Here is an 18326-nt window from a genome sequence, read left to right as displayed (position 1 = left end):
GAGATAGGATTGCTGTGAGTTTGAGGCTAGCCTGATACTACATAGTAAACTCCAGGTCAGCCTGGGCTAGAGGGAGACCCTACCTTGAAACCACCCCCCCAAAAAAAAGAAAGCCAAACTTAATTTTATAGAACCCCTAGTCATCCATGTTAGTTTTTCTTACAATCTCACTTTCTTTTTTAATAGAAAGAAACCAAAGGAATGATCTCATTGAAAGTAATTCCTAATCAGCAGAGTCGTCTTCCTGCATTACAAGTAGGTGGCACCACTTTCTCTATTCTGCTCTCTTGTGTACTTTGAAATTAATTAAAAGTGATGTGGTTCTAACTGTAAGTTCTAGACCTCTCACAGTGTCTGCTTTCTTGGCTCAGAATCTTACTGCCATGTGTTCTCTCAACTGAAATATGAGAGCTCATTCCTTTCTCCTTGAATCAGAAGAAAGTGATGGAAGTTGTAGAGAACTAGCCAGGAAATAACATGATCAGGTGGTAAAGAACGAATACAACTCCAAGAGGAAAATGAAGAGCTCATTCACAGGAGAAAAATTGTAAATTTACATGAAACATACAAAAACAACTAATCTTGTCTACCAGAATTTCTAAAAACAGTAATAATAGAGTCCAGTGATTAATAGCGCCAAAGTACTGGAGACAAGAAGAATATTTTGAGTAGTTATTTTGAAATGGAGAATCAGGCCAGGCATAGTGGAGCATGCCTTTAATCACAGGTAGGAGAGTTTGCAGTGAGGTTGATGCCACCCTGAGACTACATATGAATTCCAGGTCATCCTGAGCTACGGTGAGACCCTTCCTAAAAAAAAAAAAAAAAAAAGCAGAATTTATCAAAATACAAATTGTTGTCCTAGAGTATGGAGGTGATAAAAGCAGAAATAGAACAGTGGGAGCCTACACACAGCTTTTCAGCAGTATAGGAATAGGTGGGATAGGACCTTGCCAAATTAATATGCAATAAAAGATTTTTTTTTCAGGTTTTCAAGGTAGGGTCTCACCCTAGACCAGGTTGACCTGGAATTTACTATGTAATTTCAGGCTGGCCTCAAAATCATAGTGATCCTTTTATCTGAGCCTCCTGTGTGCTGGGCTTAAAAGGCATGCAGTACCACGCTGGGTGCAAGAAAGGATTTTTTTAAATATTTTTGTTCATTTTTTTTAATTTTTTAAAAATTTTTTATTTATTTATTTGAGAGCGACAGACACAGAGAGAAAGACAGGTAGAGGGAGAGAGAGAGAATGGGCGCGCCAGGGCTTCCAGCCTCTGCAAACGAACTCCAGACGCGTGCACCCCCTTGTGCATCTGGCTAATGTGAGACCTGGGGAACCGAGCCTCGAACCGGGGTCCTTAGGCTTCACGGGCAAGCGCTTAACCGCTAAGCCATCTCTCCAGCCCATTGTTCATTTTTTATTTATTTATTTGAGAGCAACAGACACAGAGAGAAAGACAGATAGAGGGAGAGAGAGACAATAGGCACGCCAGGGCTTCCATCCACTGCAAACGAACTCCAGACGCGTGCACCCCCTTGTGCATCTGGCTAATGTGAGACCTGGGGAACCGAGCCTCGAACCAGGGTCCATAGGCTTCACAGGCGAGCGCTTAACCGCTAAGCCATCTCTCCAGCCCAAGAAAGGATTTTTAAACAGATCAAACCCACACCCCCACCCATGCCCATGTAAGCATCCTTAATTAAACTCAGTGGGTCCCAGAAAGGACATCAAGGTAAAAAAGAGTTTTCGTAAGAAGAGGTTCGGTGAGGGGGCCCAAGAGAAGGTAATGGGGGTAAATATGATCAAAGTGTGCTATATATATGTGTAAAATAGGCAAAACTAATCTAAGAAATAAAAATTGAAATTTTGGGGCTGGAGCGATGCCTCAGTGATTAAGGCACTTGTTTGCAAAGCCTAACAACCCAAGTTTGATTCCCCAGTACCCATGTAAAGCTAGATGCCCAAAGTGGCACTGGAGTTCGTTTGCAGTGGCTTAGAGGCCCATTCTCTCTGTTTGTGTCTCTTATCTTTTTCTCTGCTTGCAAATAAATAAATAAAAATGTTTTAAAATAGAAATTTTGCTGTATATGGGCATAGAAGCAACAAATTGCACAAATCACAAATATAAAATTTATTAAATTTTCACAGACTAAGCATATTCATGTAACTAGTGGTGTTCTGTCCCTTAATTTGGGTGCAAGTTACATGGATGTGTTATTTTGTTTGCTTAGTATTTATTAATGAATATGCTGTAATCGTTGATTCTTGACTTTTAGATTTTCAACTTTTAAAAATTTCGTACTTTTTATGCACAACTTCCATGCATATACCCTGATCATAATCCAGTCCCACCACCCTTTGTCCCCCTTACCATATACCCCCTCTACTTAGCCTATTCAACAGTCCCTCTTCTATTTTAATGTCATCATTCCTTTGACCTCATATTATGCAGGTCTTGTTTAGATAGCATCATCCACTTTAAGGTCATAAATACAACTGCCACTTTGTGTCTGGAAGTCAGCATTTCAAAGCACTCCAGGATGTGAGGGCAATATGGCTGAGACATCTGTCACCCCTTTAATCACCAGGGTTGATCTGGCTGACTAGGCGAGTGTCCCCTTCCTCCCTCACCATTCCATGTGCATCCCTCCCAAAGCTGCCTGCTCGGTTGAAGAGGACAACCTTCCCTGAATAGAGGAGGACTGGTCTTCAGTCTAGGGTATACGAGTAGCTGTGCGCTCTCCTGCTAGAACCTCCAAACAAACTCTCAAAGCACTCCAGCTTTTTTGCTTGGAGTGCCATTGAACCTTCAATGTGTATTTTATGCCTTTGTGTTAGTTTCAGGGCACAAGTATGTTTATCGTTAGGTGATAGTGCTTAGTGGTTTTCTAAAATAGTTGTGCCACTTTATATCCCCAATTATATTTGTTTTGATTACATTTGTGCCCTCTAATCTTGCTACCACAGATAATCTGCATTAATTTCTAGTATTTCTTGTAGTCTTTTTCCTATGTATATATATTTTAAATTTTGACTATGTTATTTTTGTTCAATGATGTTCTCATTTCATATACTGCCAGAAATATTTCCAAGGACATTAAATATTCTTCTACAGCCTGACCAAAGGTGTCAACATTTGAAGACTTTGGGCACATTCATATTGCTAAACTGTTTTGTTGAAAAGGGTTTATCAAGTTTACTATATTTAAGAGAGCATTCTGTCAAGGAAACATATCCATATTCAAATTGATAGTAAGTAGCAGCACTATACTCTTTTTTTGGCATTTTTATTTTTTATTTTTTATTTTTTTTAATTTTTATTAACATTTTCCATGATTATAAAATATATCCCATGGTAATTCCTTCCCTCCCCACCCCCACACTTTCCCATTTGAAATTCCATTCTCCATCATATTACCTCCCCATTACAATCATTGTAATTACATATATACAATATCAACCTATTAAGTATCCTCCTCCCTTCCTTTCTCTACCCTTTATGTCTCCTTTTTAACTTACTGGCCTCTGCTACTAAGTATTTTCATTCTCACGCAGAAGCCCAGTTATCTGTAGCTAGGATCCACATATGAGAGAGAACATGTGGCGCTTGGCTTTCTGGGCCTGGGTTACCTCACTTAGTATAATACTTTCCAGGTCCATCCATTTTTCTGCAAATTTCATAACTTCATTTTTCTTTACCGCTGAGTAGAACTCCATTGTATAAATGTGCCACATCTTCATTATCCACTCATCAGTTGAGGGACATCTAGGCTGGTTCCATTTCCCAGCTATTATAAATTGAGCAGCAATAAACATGGTTGAGCACGTACTTCTAAGGAAATGAGATGAGTCCTTTGGATATATGCCTAGGAGTGCTATAGTTGGGTCACATGGTAGATCAATCTCTAGCTGTTTTAGGAACCTCCACACTGTTTTCCACAATGGCTGGACCAGATTGCATTCCCACCAGCAGTGCAGAAGGGTTCCTTTTTTTCCACATCCCCGCCAACATTTATGATCATTTGTTTTCATGATGGTGGCCAATCTGACAGGAGTGAGATGGAATCTCAATGTAGTTTTAATCTGCATTTCCCTGACGACTAGTGACATAGAACATTTTTTTAGATGCTTATATGCCATTCGTATTTCTTCCTTTGAGAACTCTCTATTTAGCTCCATAGCCCATTTTTTGATTGGCTTGTTTGATTCCTTATTGTTTAACTTTTTGAGTTCTTTGTATATCCTAGATATTAATCCTCTATCAGATATATAGCTGGCGAAGATTTTTTCCCATTCTGTAGATTGCCTCTTTGCTTTTTTCACTGTGTCCTTTGCGGTGCAAAATCTTTGTAATTTAATTAGGTCCCAGTGGTTAATCTGTGGTTTTATTGCCTTAGCAATTGGGGTTGTATTCAGAAAGTCTTTGCCAAGACCAATATGTTGAAGGGTTTCCCCTACTTTTTCCTCTAGCAGTTTCAGAGTTTCCGGTCTGATGTTAAGGTCTTTAATCCATTTGGACTTAATTCTTGTGCATGGCGAGAGAGAAGAATCTATTTTCATCTTTCTGCAGATATACATCCAGTTTAGCACTATACTCTTGAGACAGAAAAATTCAGATCCAATAGCTGAAAACATGTTAATCCAGAAAGGCATCTCATGCCTTCTTGTTAAAGGTATCAGTCCTGGACTGGAGAGGTGGCTTAGCAGTTAAGGTGCTTGCCTGCAAAGCCAAAAGACCCAGGTTCAGTTTCCTGTGACCCACGTAAGCTAGATGCACAAGGTGGTTCATATATCTGTAGTTTGTTTGAAGTAGCTAAAGGCCCTGGTGTGCCCAATCTCTCTCCCTCCCTCTCTTTCTCTTCCTCTCTCTCTCTCTGCACCTTTCTTTTCTTTTTTATTCTTTTATTGAGGTAGGGTTTCACTCTAGCCCAGGTTGACCTGAACTTTTCTATGTAGTCTCAGGGTGGCCTTGAACTCGCGGCAATTCTCCTACCTCCGCCTCCCAAGTGCTGGGGTTATAGGCATGTGCCACTATGCCCAGCTTTTTTGCCTGTCTCTCTCAAACAAATAAAAATTTAAGACAGGCATGGTGGTGCGTGCCTTTAATCCCAGCACTCAGGAGGCAGAGGTAGAAGGATTGGCAAGAGTTCAAGGACACCCTGAGACCACATAGTGAATTCCAGGTCACCCTGAGGTACAGTCAGTCCCTACCTAAAATAAATAAATAAATAAATATATATATATATATATATATATATTTTTTTTTTTTTTAAGGGGACAGTCGTGATGGCACACGCCTTTAATCCCAGCACTCAGGAGGCAGAGGTAGGAGGATTGCCATGAGTTCAAGGCCACCCTGGGACTACATAGTGAATTCCAGGTCATCCTAGGCTAGAGTGAAACCCTACCTCGAAAAACAAAAACAAAAACAACAAAAAATTTAAAAAGGTATCAGTCCTTATTTTTATGCAAACATGGCAGTAAGCATTTGTGAATACTTGACTATTCCGGTTGGATGTGCTTGGTTGCTCCTGCATCATTCTTTTTTCTTTTTTTTCGAGGTAGAGTTTCACTCTAGCTCAGGCTGAACTGGAATTCACTGTGTAATCTCAGGGTAGCCTCAAATTCATGGCGATCCACCTATCTCTGCCTCCTGAGTGCTGGGACTAAAGGCGTGCTCCACCACGCCCAGCATCCCTGCATCATTCTTGTCACTTGTTCATTCCCTATTCTCTCACAGCAAGACTTTCTACATACATGCTCTAATGCTAGTGTTTCTCTTGAGGTTGGTGCCTGAGATCTCCTTTGCCCTTTTTTTCAGATGTTCATGAGAGCACAGTTTGACTATGATCCAAAAAAGGACAATCTGATCCCTTGTAAGGAGGCAGGACTGAAGTTTGTTACTGGAGACATTATCCAGATCATCAACAAGGATGACAGCAACTGGTGGCAGGGGCGGGTGGAAGGCTCTTCCAAGGAATCAGCAGGATTGATCCCTTCTCCTGAGCTGCAGGAATGGTAAATCACACTGTACAGGTGGAAAGGACATGTGCCTGCCACAATCACTTAGCTTTAAAAATCCATCTTGTATATAGTTTGTTTCTCCTAAACATGTCTCCTAGTTTCCCTGGCATAATGGGTGAGGCAAGATCCACAGGAGTTGGTCAGCTTGATTGAAAGGCCACTTGTAGGTAAATGAATCCTCTATGGGCCTCAAATATTCGATACAAAGCCCTCCCTGGTGTCCTGTGTCCCTTCTACCACTTTGTGATGTTTCTGAGAAGACTTCTGAGTCCTATGGAAAACATTCATATTTTAAGTCCTTTATGCAGATACTTGCCCTTGAGTCAGATGGTTCACTCAGTGACCATAGGAATGATACATAAATCCACATCCACTGTTGACCTTCTGCCACTGCAAAATAAAAACAACTTTGAGAAGTGTCATTTGTGATACCAGTCTTTTAGTTTTAAGCCTAAGTTCTGGTTGACCCCATCTGTAGTGATGATAAATGGCACCAAACCATGGGATGTGCTTTCTAGAAATAAATATTTAGCATTAGCAACAAAGGAAACAAAATTCAGACTCTGGAGGATATTGGTTAATTTCAGAGGTAACATCTGGTGGAGAGCATTGCAAGATCAGGAAAGCAGATGGCTGAGGAAGACCCAGGAGGACATGAGATGAAATTGTGGACCGTGACTTATTAATGAAGCATGAAATCAATTCAGTGGGCTGCAGCATGTATTTATTTTAAAACATGAAGGCCATGCATGTTGCTAACACATACTATTTACCCACTGAGCCATCTAACCAACCCAGTCACACCTGTTATCCTCAACACTTGCAAGGCTGATACAGGAGGATTGCAGGTTTGACGTCACCTGGACTACATAGTGAGTCTATGCCTCAACAACAACAACAAAAAGAAAAAACACTGACTAGAAATATCAATGCAGGTCTGGAGAGATAGCTTAGTGGTTAAGGTGTTTGCCTGCAAAGCCTAAGGACCCGGGTTTAAATCCACAGTGCCCAGGTAAGCCAGATGCACAAGGTGGCACATGAATCTGGAGTTCGTTTTCAGTGGCTAGAGGCTCTTTTGTGCCCATCCTCTCTTTCTCTATCTGCTTCTTCCTCCCTCTGTCTCCCTTAAGTAAATAAAATAACAAAATATGAAAAAGATCAAAGAAGTATCAGTGTACATTGTATATCACACATAATAATAGATATTGTTTCCTTGAAGATATTTTCTGGATGTATATGTGGTATAGGTGTGTGCTTGTCCTTTATAAACTTATGAATATGCTATAGGATTGGGGTGGATAATATATTTGTGTAGTAAGGTAAGGTTCCCTGCCTGAAACTGCCAGACTAATGCAGGCATGGCCCAATTCCAGTGGAAAGAGCTCAGCTAAAATAGTCAGGTTTGAGCTGGAGAGATGGCTTACCAATTAAGACGCTTGCCTGTGAAGCCTTGAGGATCCCAGTTCAATTCTCCAGGTCCCACGTTAGCCAGGTGTACAAGGTGGCGCATGCATCTGGAGTTAGTTTGCAGTGGCTAGAGGCCCTGGTATGCCCATTCTCCTCTCTTTCTGTCTCTCTCTTTCTAATAAATAATAAAATGTTTGTCTAAAAAATAAAAATAAATAAAACAGTCAGGTTTCACTAAAGGAAAGATTTTGTTGGTTCATTTTCTCCAGGAAACATTTCCACTGCTAGGCGCTTGAGTGACCACATAAGAATATCATAGAGGGGAGGGAGGGAGGCAAGCCCTGGAAGGCCTTCTCTTTATGAAGAATGTGCAAAGTGAAGGAAGTAGGTCAGCCTGAAAGTTTAATATGGAAAAGAAAGGGAATAGCCGAGTCTGGCACGGGCTCTTACGCTGAGGACCCACTGATCCTTTGGTCTTCTATTCCTGCCAGGCGAGTGGCAAGTGTGGCTCAGTCGGCTCCGAGTGAAGCCCCAAGCTGCAGTCCTTTTGGGAAGAAGAAGAAATACAAAGACAAGTACCTGGCCAAGCACAGTTCAAGTAAGTTTTCTGGGGCTTTCACTCCAGGCTGCTGACAACACTAGGATTTTTCAGGCTCTTTAGCAGAAAAGGGGAGATGATTCAGGGTGCAGTGAAATGCATATTATACAGAAAGTATTTTTCCATGTTCATTTCATCTTTGTAAGGTCACTGCAGGGAGACAATGCCAGTGCATATCCAAAAAGGCTGGTGGTCTATCCACACCTTCTCATCAATTTATTCCTCAGGTTACCAACAGAACAGTTTTCCAGACTTTTCTCTATGCTCACCCTATGCTCTGTTCTACAACTTCAGTATGACCTTACTTCAAGGTCTGAGCAATCCACCTATTATGGTTGGACATAAAGTCACTCCTCAGTATCTGCAAGGAATTGGTTCCAGCACCCTTGTGGATACCAGAATCCATTAATGTTCATGTCCTTCATGTAAAGTAGTGTAGTATTTACATAGAACATATGCAGTCCTCTAAAATCATCTCGGTATCTTTTTTTATTTTTATTTTTATTTTTCGAGGTAATAGAGTCTCACTAGCCCAGGCTGACCTAGAATCTGGGTGGCCTTAAACTCACGGTGATCCTCCTACCTCTGCCTCCTGAGTGCTGGGATTAAAGGCATGCGCCACCATGCCTGGCTTCATCTCGGTATCTTAATACAATGAAAATACTGTGTAAATGGTTATAGTATATTCTTCAGGGGATAATGACAAGAAAAAGTATGTACATACACAATACAGATGCAAAATTTTTATGTGTTTTCAATGCATAGTTGGCTGAATCTGAGGATACAGAGCCCGTGAATATGGAGGATGAGAATATATTTCAGTCATAAATGAGGTTAAACCAGGTTGCTGATAACAAATAAATTTATTAAAGGTTTTAATCCTGTTAAGCATGGCCAAAGCATCTATTTGGGGAGTGTTGGGCTGATAGCCACATTTCTTTTTTTTTCATATTTAATTATTAAAGAGAGAGGGAAAGAAGATAGATAGAGAATGGGCACACAAGGGCCTCTAGCCACTGAAAACTAAATCCAGACACATGTGCCACCTTGTGCATCTGGCTTATGTGGGTACTTGGGAATTGAACCTAGGTCCTTAGACTTTGCAGGCAAGTGCCTTAACTACTAAGCCATCTCTCAAGCCCCACATTTTTTTGTTTAAAGATTTATTATTATTAACAACATATTTTGTAGGGATACATCATGTGTTGGTACCCTCTTTTCCCTCGTCCCTGCCTCCATTCTTCTTGGGACCCTCCTCAGTGGGGTTGCAGGTATTCTCTTTGAGGCTGTAGTTTATGCACTGTGGAAGCAGCAGTCAGTTATTTTAGGGGGAAGTGTTGCAGTCAGGTTTGCATTGCTGGTAGAAATCACCCAAACAAGAGCAGCTTGTAGGAAGAAAGGGGATTATTTTGGCTTACAGGCTCAAGGAGGAAGCTCCATGATGGCAGGGAAAACGATGGCATGAGCAGAGGGTAGACATCACCCCCTGGCCCACATAAGGTGAACAATAGCAACAGGAGAGTGTGCCAAACACTGGCAAGGGGACACTGACTATAGTACCCGCCCCAACAATACACTGCCTCCTGGAGGTGTTAGTTTCCAAATCTCCATCAGCTGGGAACCTAGCATTCAGAACACCTGAGTTTATGGAGGACACCTGAATCAAACCACTGCAGGAAGGAAATGCCTCTGGGCATGACGTCTCAACCTGTGGCTCTTACAATCTCCCCGCACCACCCCTGAGCTGTGGTGGACAAGTTTTAAGTCTACTTCAGTGATGAGCTGTTAGGAGCATCTGGATCTCTGCCCGTGGTAAGTGTTGAGTATCCTCAGGGTCTGTGTCCTTTAGCCTGGTGCTGATTATCAGTTTCAGCATGGAAGCAACACTTGCTCATCTCCCCAACTCCTCCGTGGTTTCAGCTGTGGCTTTGATAGTCATATTTCCATCTTGAACAGTGAGTCAATATTGGTGCTGTTCCCTAAGGTAAGGGACATTTTAAGCAAGACAGAGATGGTGTTGATATTGTTTGAGTTCAAATGCCTGAGTCAGCCAATATGCTAGAGACCTAGACCATCAAGTTATTGAAATCACAGCAGATTAGAAAGGTCCACTCAGAGAGACAAAGGACAGAAAAGGAGAACATAGAGTAAAAAAAAAAAAAAAAAAGGAAACCATCGTCCTAAGGACTAGCTGACAGAGCTATATCAAATAGAGGGTATTGGGAAAGTTGGCCTCGTTTCTTCTTTTTTATTTTTTTTTTCTTTCTTTGGATTTTCAAGGTAAGGTCTCCTTGTTTCCCAGGCTGACCTGGAATTCACTGTATAGTCTCAAGTAGTCTTAGGTTGGCCTCAAACTCACAGTGATCCTCCTATGTTTGTCTCCCAAACCCACTCTTCTTTTTTTAGCCAGCCCCACTTTTTTCCCCCATTTTTTGGAGGCAGTCCATATTAACATGGACTTTATGATCTTCCTGCTTCAGTTTCCCAAGTGCTGGGATCACAGGTGTGCACCACTTCCCCCACCACACTGGCTCTCCCTTGATTATGCTTGATTATGTCAGGTCCCTTAACCTTGGCCAATGCTTTCCCACTCTAGCTCTGGAAATGAATATGGCTTGATTTTCTTCCTCACTAGTTTTTGACCAGTTGGATGTCGTTTCCTATGAGGAAGTTGTTCGGCTCCCTGCATTCAAGAGGAAGACCCTGGTGCTAATAGGTATATTTTCACTGCCCCTTGCTGCTTTACTAGTTCAAGAGCACAATTCTGTATTATTTTCTTGACAGTGTTGTGTCCATCCCCAAAACAAGTCAGTGAGGATAAAATGGAGTGAAGTTGCTTGGGTCCTTCGTATAGAACAGTTATAAAGAGCTTTCTGATTCTATAAGTACTCATGTCTAGTTGAGTACTTCACTAGTGAAATTAAACATATTAGTAACTTTTTTGAGGTAGGGTCTCACTCTAGCCCAGGATGACCTGAAACTTACTCTCTAGATCTAGGATGGTCTTGAACTCACGGTGGTCCTCTTACCACTGCCTCCCAAGTGCTGGGTTTAAAGGCGTGTGCCACCATGCCCAGATACATTTTAATAATTATTTTAGATTGGGGTTGGTCCTAAACCTCTTTATCCACTTGTCTGTCTGGCAGTAGATGTGTGGCAGTGATAGGCTTTAGAAAATACATGTTAGAATGCATTTATAGCACAGTGTAGCCCCAAAAAGTACTCTCTGAGCTCTTTTGAGCCCTGAAAGTTCCTTCCCTCCAGGGAGTCTGACCCAAAACAGAATGAGTTCTTAGATCTAAGCCGGGTATAAGGCCTTGGTGATGGGGCAGGGAAAGGGACTCATTTTTCCATTCTTAAGGTTAGTTTTACAATGTTTTATGGTTTGTAAAGGGTTCTGGTGACATGTCCAGTAGAAAGATGAGTTTAACTTTACTAATTTTGAAGAGCTCAGAAAAGTTTATGCATTTAGATGATATTTATTTCACACACTTTGTGCATCTGGCTTTATGTGGTTTCTGGGGAATCAAACTCAGGTCATCAGATTTCCCTAGCAAGTGCCCTTATTTTCACCTGATGGCAACTTGAGTACTGATTCCCTAATTCCTACCCTTGTCTTTGGGGGAAGGTGGTGGAAGCCTTTCTTTTTTCCACATGCAGGAGCCAGTGGTGTGGGTCGCAGCCACATTAAGAATGCTCTGCTCAGCCAGAATCCGGAGAAGTTTGTGTACCCTGCTCCATGTAAGTAGCTATTGGGTGCCTTAAAGGGAAGTTAGAGCCTAACGGACAGGGTAGGAACATGACATGCTATCATTTATTTGCATTGTCTGAGATATGGTCTTTTTGTTCTATTTAAAATGTTTGATTAAAAATCTAAAAGTTTGGAAGGAAAAAATGTGTATTAACAATGACTTCAAATAGCAAAATTACTTATTTTCTCTCTTCTGTATAATGGAAGTCATAGTAAAAGTTTTTATCCTGCTTTAAAAATTACTAAGAATTATAGTTTATATTTTTATTTTTATTTACATGTGTGTGTGTTTGTATGGGTTTGCCAGGGTCTCTTGTCACAACAAATGAATGTTAGATGATTCTGCCACTTTTTAAATTAATAAATATTTTGTGTTTTATTGGTGCACATTTGCATGAGAGAGAAAATATATGGGTGTACCAGAGCCTCTAGCCACTGCAAATGAATTCCAGATGCATGCACCTCTTTGTACATCTGGCTTTATGTGGGTATTGAGGAATTCAACCTCAGTCATTAGGCATTAACCACTGAGCAATCTCACCCCTTCTGCCACTTTTTGCTTGTAGCTTTACATGGATGTTATGAAATAGTACCCCAACCAGTAGGCTTTGCAGTCAAGTTGCTTTAACCAGAGCCATTTCCTTAGTTCCAAGAATTATAATTTATGTATATTACTTTATTTCCCAGGTAGGGTTCACTCTAGCCCAGGCTAACCTAGAATTCACTATGTAATCTCAGGCTACCCTTGAACTCACAGCAATCCTCCTACCTCTGCCTCCTGAGTGCTGGGATTAAAGGTGTGCGCCACCACGCCTGGCATCTTTTTTAAATTAATTAATCATTTTTTTCTCAATTTTTATTAACATTTTCCATGATTATAAAAAATATCCCATGGTAATGCCCTCCTTTCCCCCCACTTTCCCCTTTGAAATTCCATTCTCTATCATATCCCCTCCCCATCTCAATCAGTCTTTCTTTTATTTTGATATCATGATCTTTTCCTCCTCTTATGATGGTCTTGTGGAGGTAGTGTCAGGCACTATGAGGTCATGGATATGCAGGCCATTTTATGTCTGGAGGGGATCAAGTTGTAAGGAGTCCTACCCTTCCTTTGGCTCTTACATTCTTTCCGCCACCTCTTCCACATTAGACCCTGAGCCTTGGAAGGTGTGATTGAGATGTTAGTCACTAATCCAGTCAGTTCTTTCCAGCACTATGATTCCTTCTGAGTCATCCCAAGGTCACTGCCATCTGAAGTGAAGATTCTCTACCCAAAGTAAGAGTAGCATTAATATAAAGGGTATAAATATTAAGAGAAGTGCTTACTGAGCAGTTTGATATGCATAGTATAGACATTTTTCCAGACATCAGCAGATGTTACACCCCTAGGGCTCATGACTACCCCTGTTTTAAGTTTTCAGTATCAGGGATGTGTTCTCCCCCATGGAGTGGGCCTCCAGACCAATTGGTGGGCAGTTGGTTTCCACCATGACAGACGTGCCACTATTGCACCCATTGGCTCATTTGGCCTGGCTGGCCAATTATAAGGCTTGCAGTGTCCACTGTTGAGTATCTTCATTGGTGGTATCTCTTTCTCCCATTGAACTACATGTAGAATGGCTTCTTCCAGCTTTCCGTCAACTGGTCTACATGGAGGAGGTTATCAGCTCAGTTCTAGCGGGATTTCTCAGTAGCCTTGCAGCCCAAGTATGTGGAGTCTTCAGCAGTAGGGTCTTACCATCGATTCCTGGTGGGAAACCAAGGGTCTCAGCAATGGCCTATAATGTTTTGGGGGCATCAGGGACCTCCCTGGCCAACAACTCAGTGGAGGTATCCATCCCTGCCACTGAAAATTTTCTAACAATGATCTATGGCTCCTGAGTTTTCCATTGTCCAAAACTGGAGGATTCCATATGATTTATTTGCATCCTCTTAGATTTTGATTAGCCCTCCCTCCACCTTTCCTTTACTCAGTCTCTTCCCCTGACCTCACTTTGGGCCTTTTCACCCCCGTTAATCCTGTTCTTCTACTTACATATATACAATACCAACCTATTAAGTACCCTCCTCCCTTCCTTTCTCTTCCCTTTATGTCTCCTTTTTAACTTACTGGCCTCTGCTACTGAGTTTTTTTTTTTCCTTCTCACGCAGAAGCCCAATCATCTGTAGCTAGGATCCACATATGAGGGAGAACATGTGGCGCTTGACTTTCTGGGCCTGGGTTACCTCACTTAGTATAATCCTTTCCAGATCCATCCATTTTTCTGCAAATTTCGTAACTTCATTTTTCTTTACCACTGAGTAGAACTCCATTGTATAAATGTGCCATATCTTCATTATCCACTCATCAGTTGAGGGACATCTAGGCTGGTTCCATTTCCCAGCTATTATAAATTGAGCAGCAATAAACATGGTTGATTGAGCATGTACTTCTAAGGAAATGAGTCCTTAGGATATAGGCCTAGGAGTGCTATAGCTGGGTTGATCAATCTTTAGCTGTTTTAGGAACCTCCACACTGATTTCCACAATGGCTGGACCAGATTGCATTCCCATCAAGTGTAGAAGGGTTCCTCTTTTTCCACATCCCCACCAACATTTATGATCATTTGTTTTCATGATGATAGCCAAATCTGACAGGAGACGGGATTCAATGTAGTTTTAATCTGCATTTCCCTGATGACTAGAGACGTAGAACATTTTTTTAGATGCTTATATGCCATTCGTATTTCTTCCTTTGAGAACTCTCTATTTAGCTCCATAGCCCATTTTTTGATTGGATTGTTTGATTTCTTATTATTTAACTTTTTGAGTTCTTTGTATATCCTCTTTGCTTTATTCACAGTGTCCTTTGCAGTGCAAAATTTTTTTTCTTAAAGATTTATTTTTATTTATATACTAGAGACAGAAGGGTGGGAGTGAGAGAGAATGGGTGCACCAGGGCCCCTAGCTGCTGCAAATGAACTCCAGACACATGTGCCACAATGTGCGTCTGGCTTATGTGGGACCTGGAGAATCAAACCTGGATCCTTAGGCTTTTCAGGCAAGCACCTTACCTCTAAGCCATTTCTCCAGCCCTTATATTATTTTTTGATTTTACTTTATGAACACTTTGTTATGATCCTCTACCATCTGCTTAATTCGAGAGCTATTTTGTAGTCCCTTGATGTGCTGTAATATGGATACTAGATTACTATTATTGGACACTGAGGCTATCTCCCATTCTCATGGAATGTCTTCTGAATTGAAGCAGTGCTTAGGAATGATCTGAACAATCATGGTGAGAGACATGGAAGAAAATAAGGCCAATGGTCAGTTGCACAGTTAGGCAACTCTTCCATTCCCAGAAGTGAATCTGTGCAGCATATTTATGTATCTCCAGAGATACTGCTAAGCAAATTAGAAAGGTTGGGAGCCTGATGTTAATTTTTGTTTATTGAAGTAATTTGCTCTGTAGCTCCAGGCTGGCCTCAAACTCACAGAGATCCTCCTACCTCAGCCTCCCATGTGCTATGGTAAAGGCATGTGCCACCACACCTGGCTACTTATTCTTTTTGTTATGTGCTTTCCTGTTAGTGGAGAGTTGCTCATAGAATCATTCAGTGGAGCATATGGCCCTGGACTGAGGGGTACATGGAGGATGTCTGGAAAGAGAAATACCCAATGTAGGCTCCTTATTCTGTAAGATTGAGTGAGAAGGGGAATAGAGAAAAGGATGGCACATTAAAATGATGCCAGATCAAAGGAGAGTTTTGTAGAAAGAGATGCATTTGTAGGTTGTGGGCAAAACATATTTGAATTCTTGGGCTGGAGATGCCCAGTGTACCCATGCTCACTTTGTCTGCCCTTTTTTCTCTCAAATAAATCAATAAAAATATGCTTGCATCCTTTTACGACTTAGACCTATCTGTAACAAAATGTAACTCTAAAGAACACTTTAACAATGTGGCTAGATGAAAGTACTCTCCTTTCCAAGTCATAAAAAGGCCAGCTATTTTCAAAAAAATATATATATAAATATAAAATATAAATATAGCCCATAGCTCTATTTAAAAATATATTTTTTTCACTTCTGACTGTCAGCATTCCTGGCTTTGTTGGTTTCACACAGGGAAAATGATATAAATGTTTGACATAGGGCCTCTTGAAAATTAGTATATTCTGGACAGATGGGGAAGTTCCTGGTCTGCACTGCCTCCTAGCCTTTCAGGAGTGTGTAGGAAGAAACTCTGTATTAAACTCTCCCCCAAAGGCAGGTAGGGTTTCTATACAGACACCTTGGACCAAGCCATTAAGAGATGGCAAGGACTCAGAGCTCATCAAGGATTTGAGTTCTTGTACACAGATACAACAAGGCCACCAAGGAAGAGTGAAGAAGACGGGAAGGAGTATCACTTCATCTCAACAGAGGAAATGACAAGAAACATCTCTGCCAATGAGTTCTTGGAATTTGGCAGCTATCAGGGCAACATGTTTGGCACCAAATTTGAAACAGTGTACCATATCCATAAACAGGACAAGATTGCCATCCTTGACATTGAACCCCAGGTGGGTCCACATGGGAAACAGGAGTGATGGGTGCAGTAATGCAGAGAGTGGAGAAAGGGGTGATGAAAAACAAAGCTCCTTGGAATCTAATGGGAACTCAGAATTGCTTTTCATAGTTTTAATAGGTTAACCTGTAACAAGAATAGTTTGGGATTAGTAAAGCTTATTAAAAGGAATCCATTCTGACAGCTATTTTTTCTTTCCATCCTTCCGTGTTTCTAGACCCTGAAGATTGTTCGAACTGCAGAGCTTTCACCTTTCATTGTGTTCATTGCACCTACAGACCAGGGCACTCAGGTGTGGAAAGAGGGGGCTGTGCAGGGTGGGTGGGGTTTATTCAGCATGGGTTGCTGGCCTACTGCCAAGACAAAGGGCATGTATATTTTATTTATTCAAGAGATAATTAAACAACCACCTAGACTACTGACATTAGGTAATGGGAATAAGACAAAAACAAACCAGGCCCCACCATTGTCTGAAATACTAAGGTCTAGTGGCAGTGGACAGCTGAACAAATCTGATTCTGCTGTGGGCTCATTTAGAGCAAACAGTGGGAGCTGTGAAGGACAGAAGTAGCACTGAACCTGTTATGGGGTAGAATATGGCTATGGGGAATAAAATGGCATGTAAGACTGCTTATTTTCTTTTGTCTTGAGCATGTTGTTTGGTCATGTTTTTCATTTTTGGCTAGTGTAATAGAAGTGAAATAGTATCTCACACATTATTTTTTTTTACTATGAGTTACTGTTTCATGTTTAGCACCCTGTATAAAGTAGGTGTCATAGTGAACAGCTGTAATCCCAGCACTTGGGCTATAGCGGGAGAAGGATCAGTTCAAGGTCATCCTCAGCTTTATATTGAGCTCAAGTCCAGCCTGGGTTGTTGGAGACTGTCTCAAAACACCAAACAGCAATAAACAGAGTTTGAGCTAAGCCTGTATTAGACTGAGTTTAAGGCTGGTATATGGCAGCCTGTTTCATCCATGGCTATTTCTTCTTTGCAGACTGAAGCCCTGCAGCAACTACAAAAGGATTCTGAGGCCATCCGTAGCCAGTATGCTCACTACTTTGACCTCTCTCTTGTAAATAATGGTGTTGATGAAACTCTTAAGCAATTGCAAGAAGCCTTTGAACAAGCATGCAATTCTCCACAGTGGGTGCCTGTATCCTGGGTTTACTAAGCTTACAGATGGAAGAACCCATTCTAGCCTCTTTCTCCAGCATTTGGAACTCCATTCCCCTTGCTTTAAGTCAAACAGGACTGCCTTCAACTAGTGATGTCAGCTGTCTTAAGTAGTAGGATTCAGTTTCCTTGCTCAGGCTCCTGAAGGGCTGGGGGTTTCATTTTCCTGACAAATGGGGCCCTACTGATCTGAGTTTCAAAGAAGTCTTTGGAAATTGAGAGTAAGAAGTACTATACAAATGAAACTATTAATCAAAGATGACGCAAGAAAAAAAGAGCAATGAGTCATGTCCCTCTGAAGCCTGAGATCCTTTACTCTCAACTATGCTAGGCCATCTTCTCAATTGTCTTTTTATTCTTGATTGAATATATTCTGCAACTTTATTATACGCCAAAAGGAAACAGCTGTGAAATAGATTGTCTGTTCTAGGGAAACCCTCAAAAGCAATAAAAATGCTGCTGTGTCAAAATGCCAATGACCTTGTAAGCCTCTGTATTTCCGTATGTACCACAAACCTCTAGAAAGTATTGCCTAGTTTTAAACTCTCAGCTAAGGTATCAACAAGATACTTCTCTGGGGTTCAGATACAGCTGATATTACAAAAACAGTAGTTGCCTCAGAAATCAGTGATTCCCCCCTTTGGTTGAGAACCCATTGGGTGTACACATTTAAGCTTCCTAAGTCAGTTATTGGATGCAAAAGGTGACACGTGTCTGGAGTTCATTTGCAGTAGCTGGAGACCCTGCTGAGCCCATTCTCTCTACCTCTGCTTCTCTCTCAACTAAGTGAAGATAAAAAATATTTTTTAAAATATT

The 18326-nt window shown here is 41.2% G+C and overlaps 1 protein-coding gene across 1 annotated transcript in view; it reads left to right on the top strand.

Annotated features, from left to right (window-relative positions):
* Window positions 1-17986, top strand: part of Mpp1 (MAGUK p55 scaffold protein 1) — a 32413-nt gene extending 14427 nt beyond the window's left edge. The window contains exons 5-12 of the mRNA XM_004672662.2: window positions 187-255; window positions 5824-6020; window positions 7925-8031; window positions 10667-10747; window positions 11692-11772; window positions 16126-16328; window positions 16551-16625; window positions 17332-17986. Coding sequence (XP_004672719.1) covers window positions 187-255; window positions 5824-6020; window positions 7925-8031; window positions 10667-10747; window positions 11692-11772; window positions 16126-16328; window positions 16551-16625; window positions 17332-17508 — 990 coding nt within the window. The 3' untranslated portion in view covers window positions 17509-17986. The remainder of the gene's footprint in view (window positions 1-186; window positions 256-5823; window positions 6021-7924; window positions 8032-10666; window positions 10748-11691; window positions 11773-16125; window positions 16329-16550; window positions 16626-17331) is intronic.
* The last annotated feature ends 340 nt before the right edge of the window (window positions 17987-18326 follow it).

The sequence above is a fragment of the Jaculus jaculus genome, chromosome X (genome assembly GCF_020740685.1).
Source record: "Jaculus jaculus isolate mJacJac1 chromosome X, mJacJac1.mat.Y.cur, whole genome shotgun sequence".
Classification (NCBI taxonomy): Eukaryota; Metazoa; Chordata; class Mammalia; order Rodentia; family Dipodidae; genus Jaculus; species Jaculus jaculus.
This window is presented reverse-complemented; position numbering and strand designations above follow the sequence as displayed.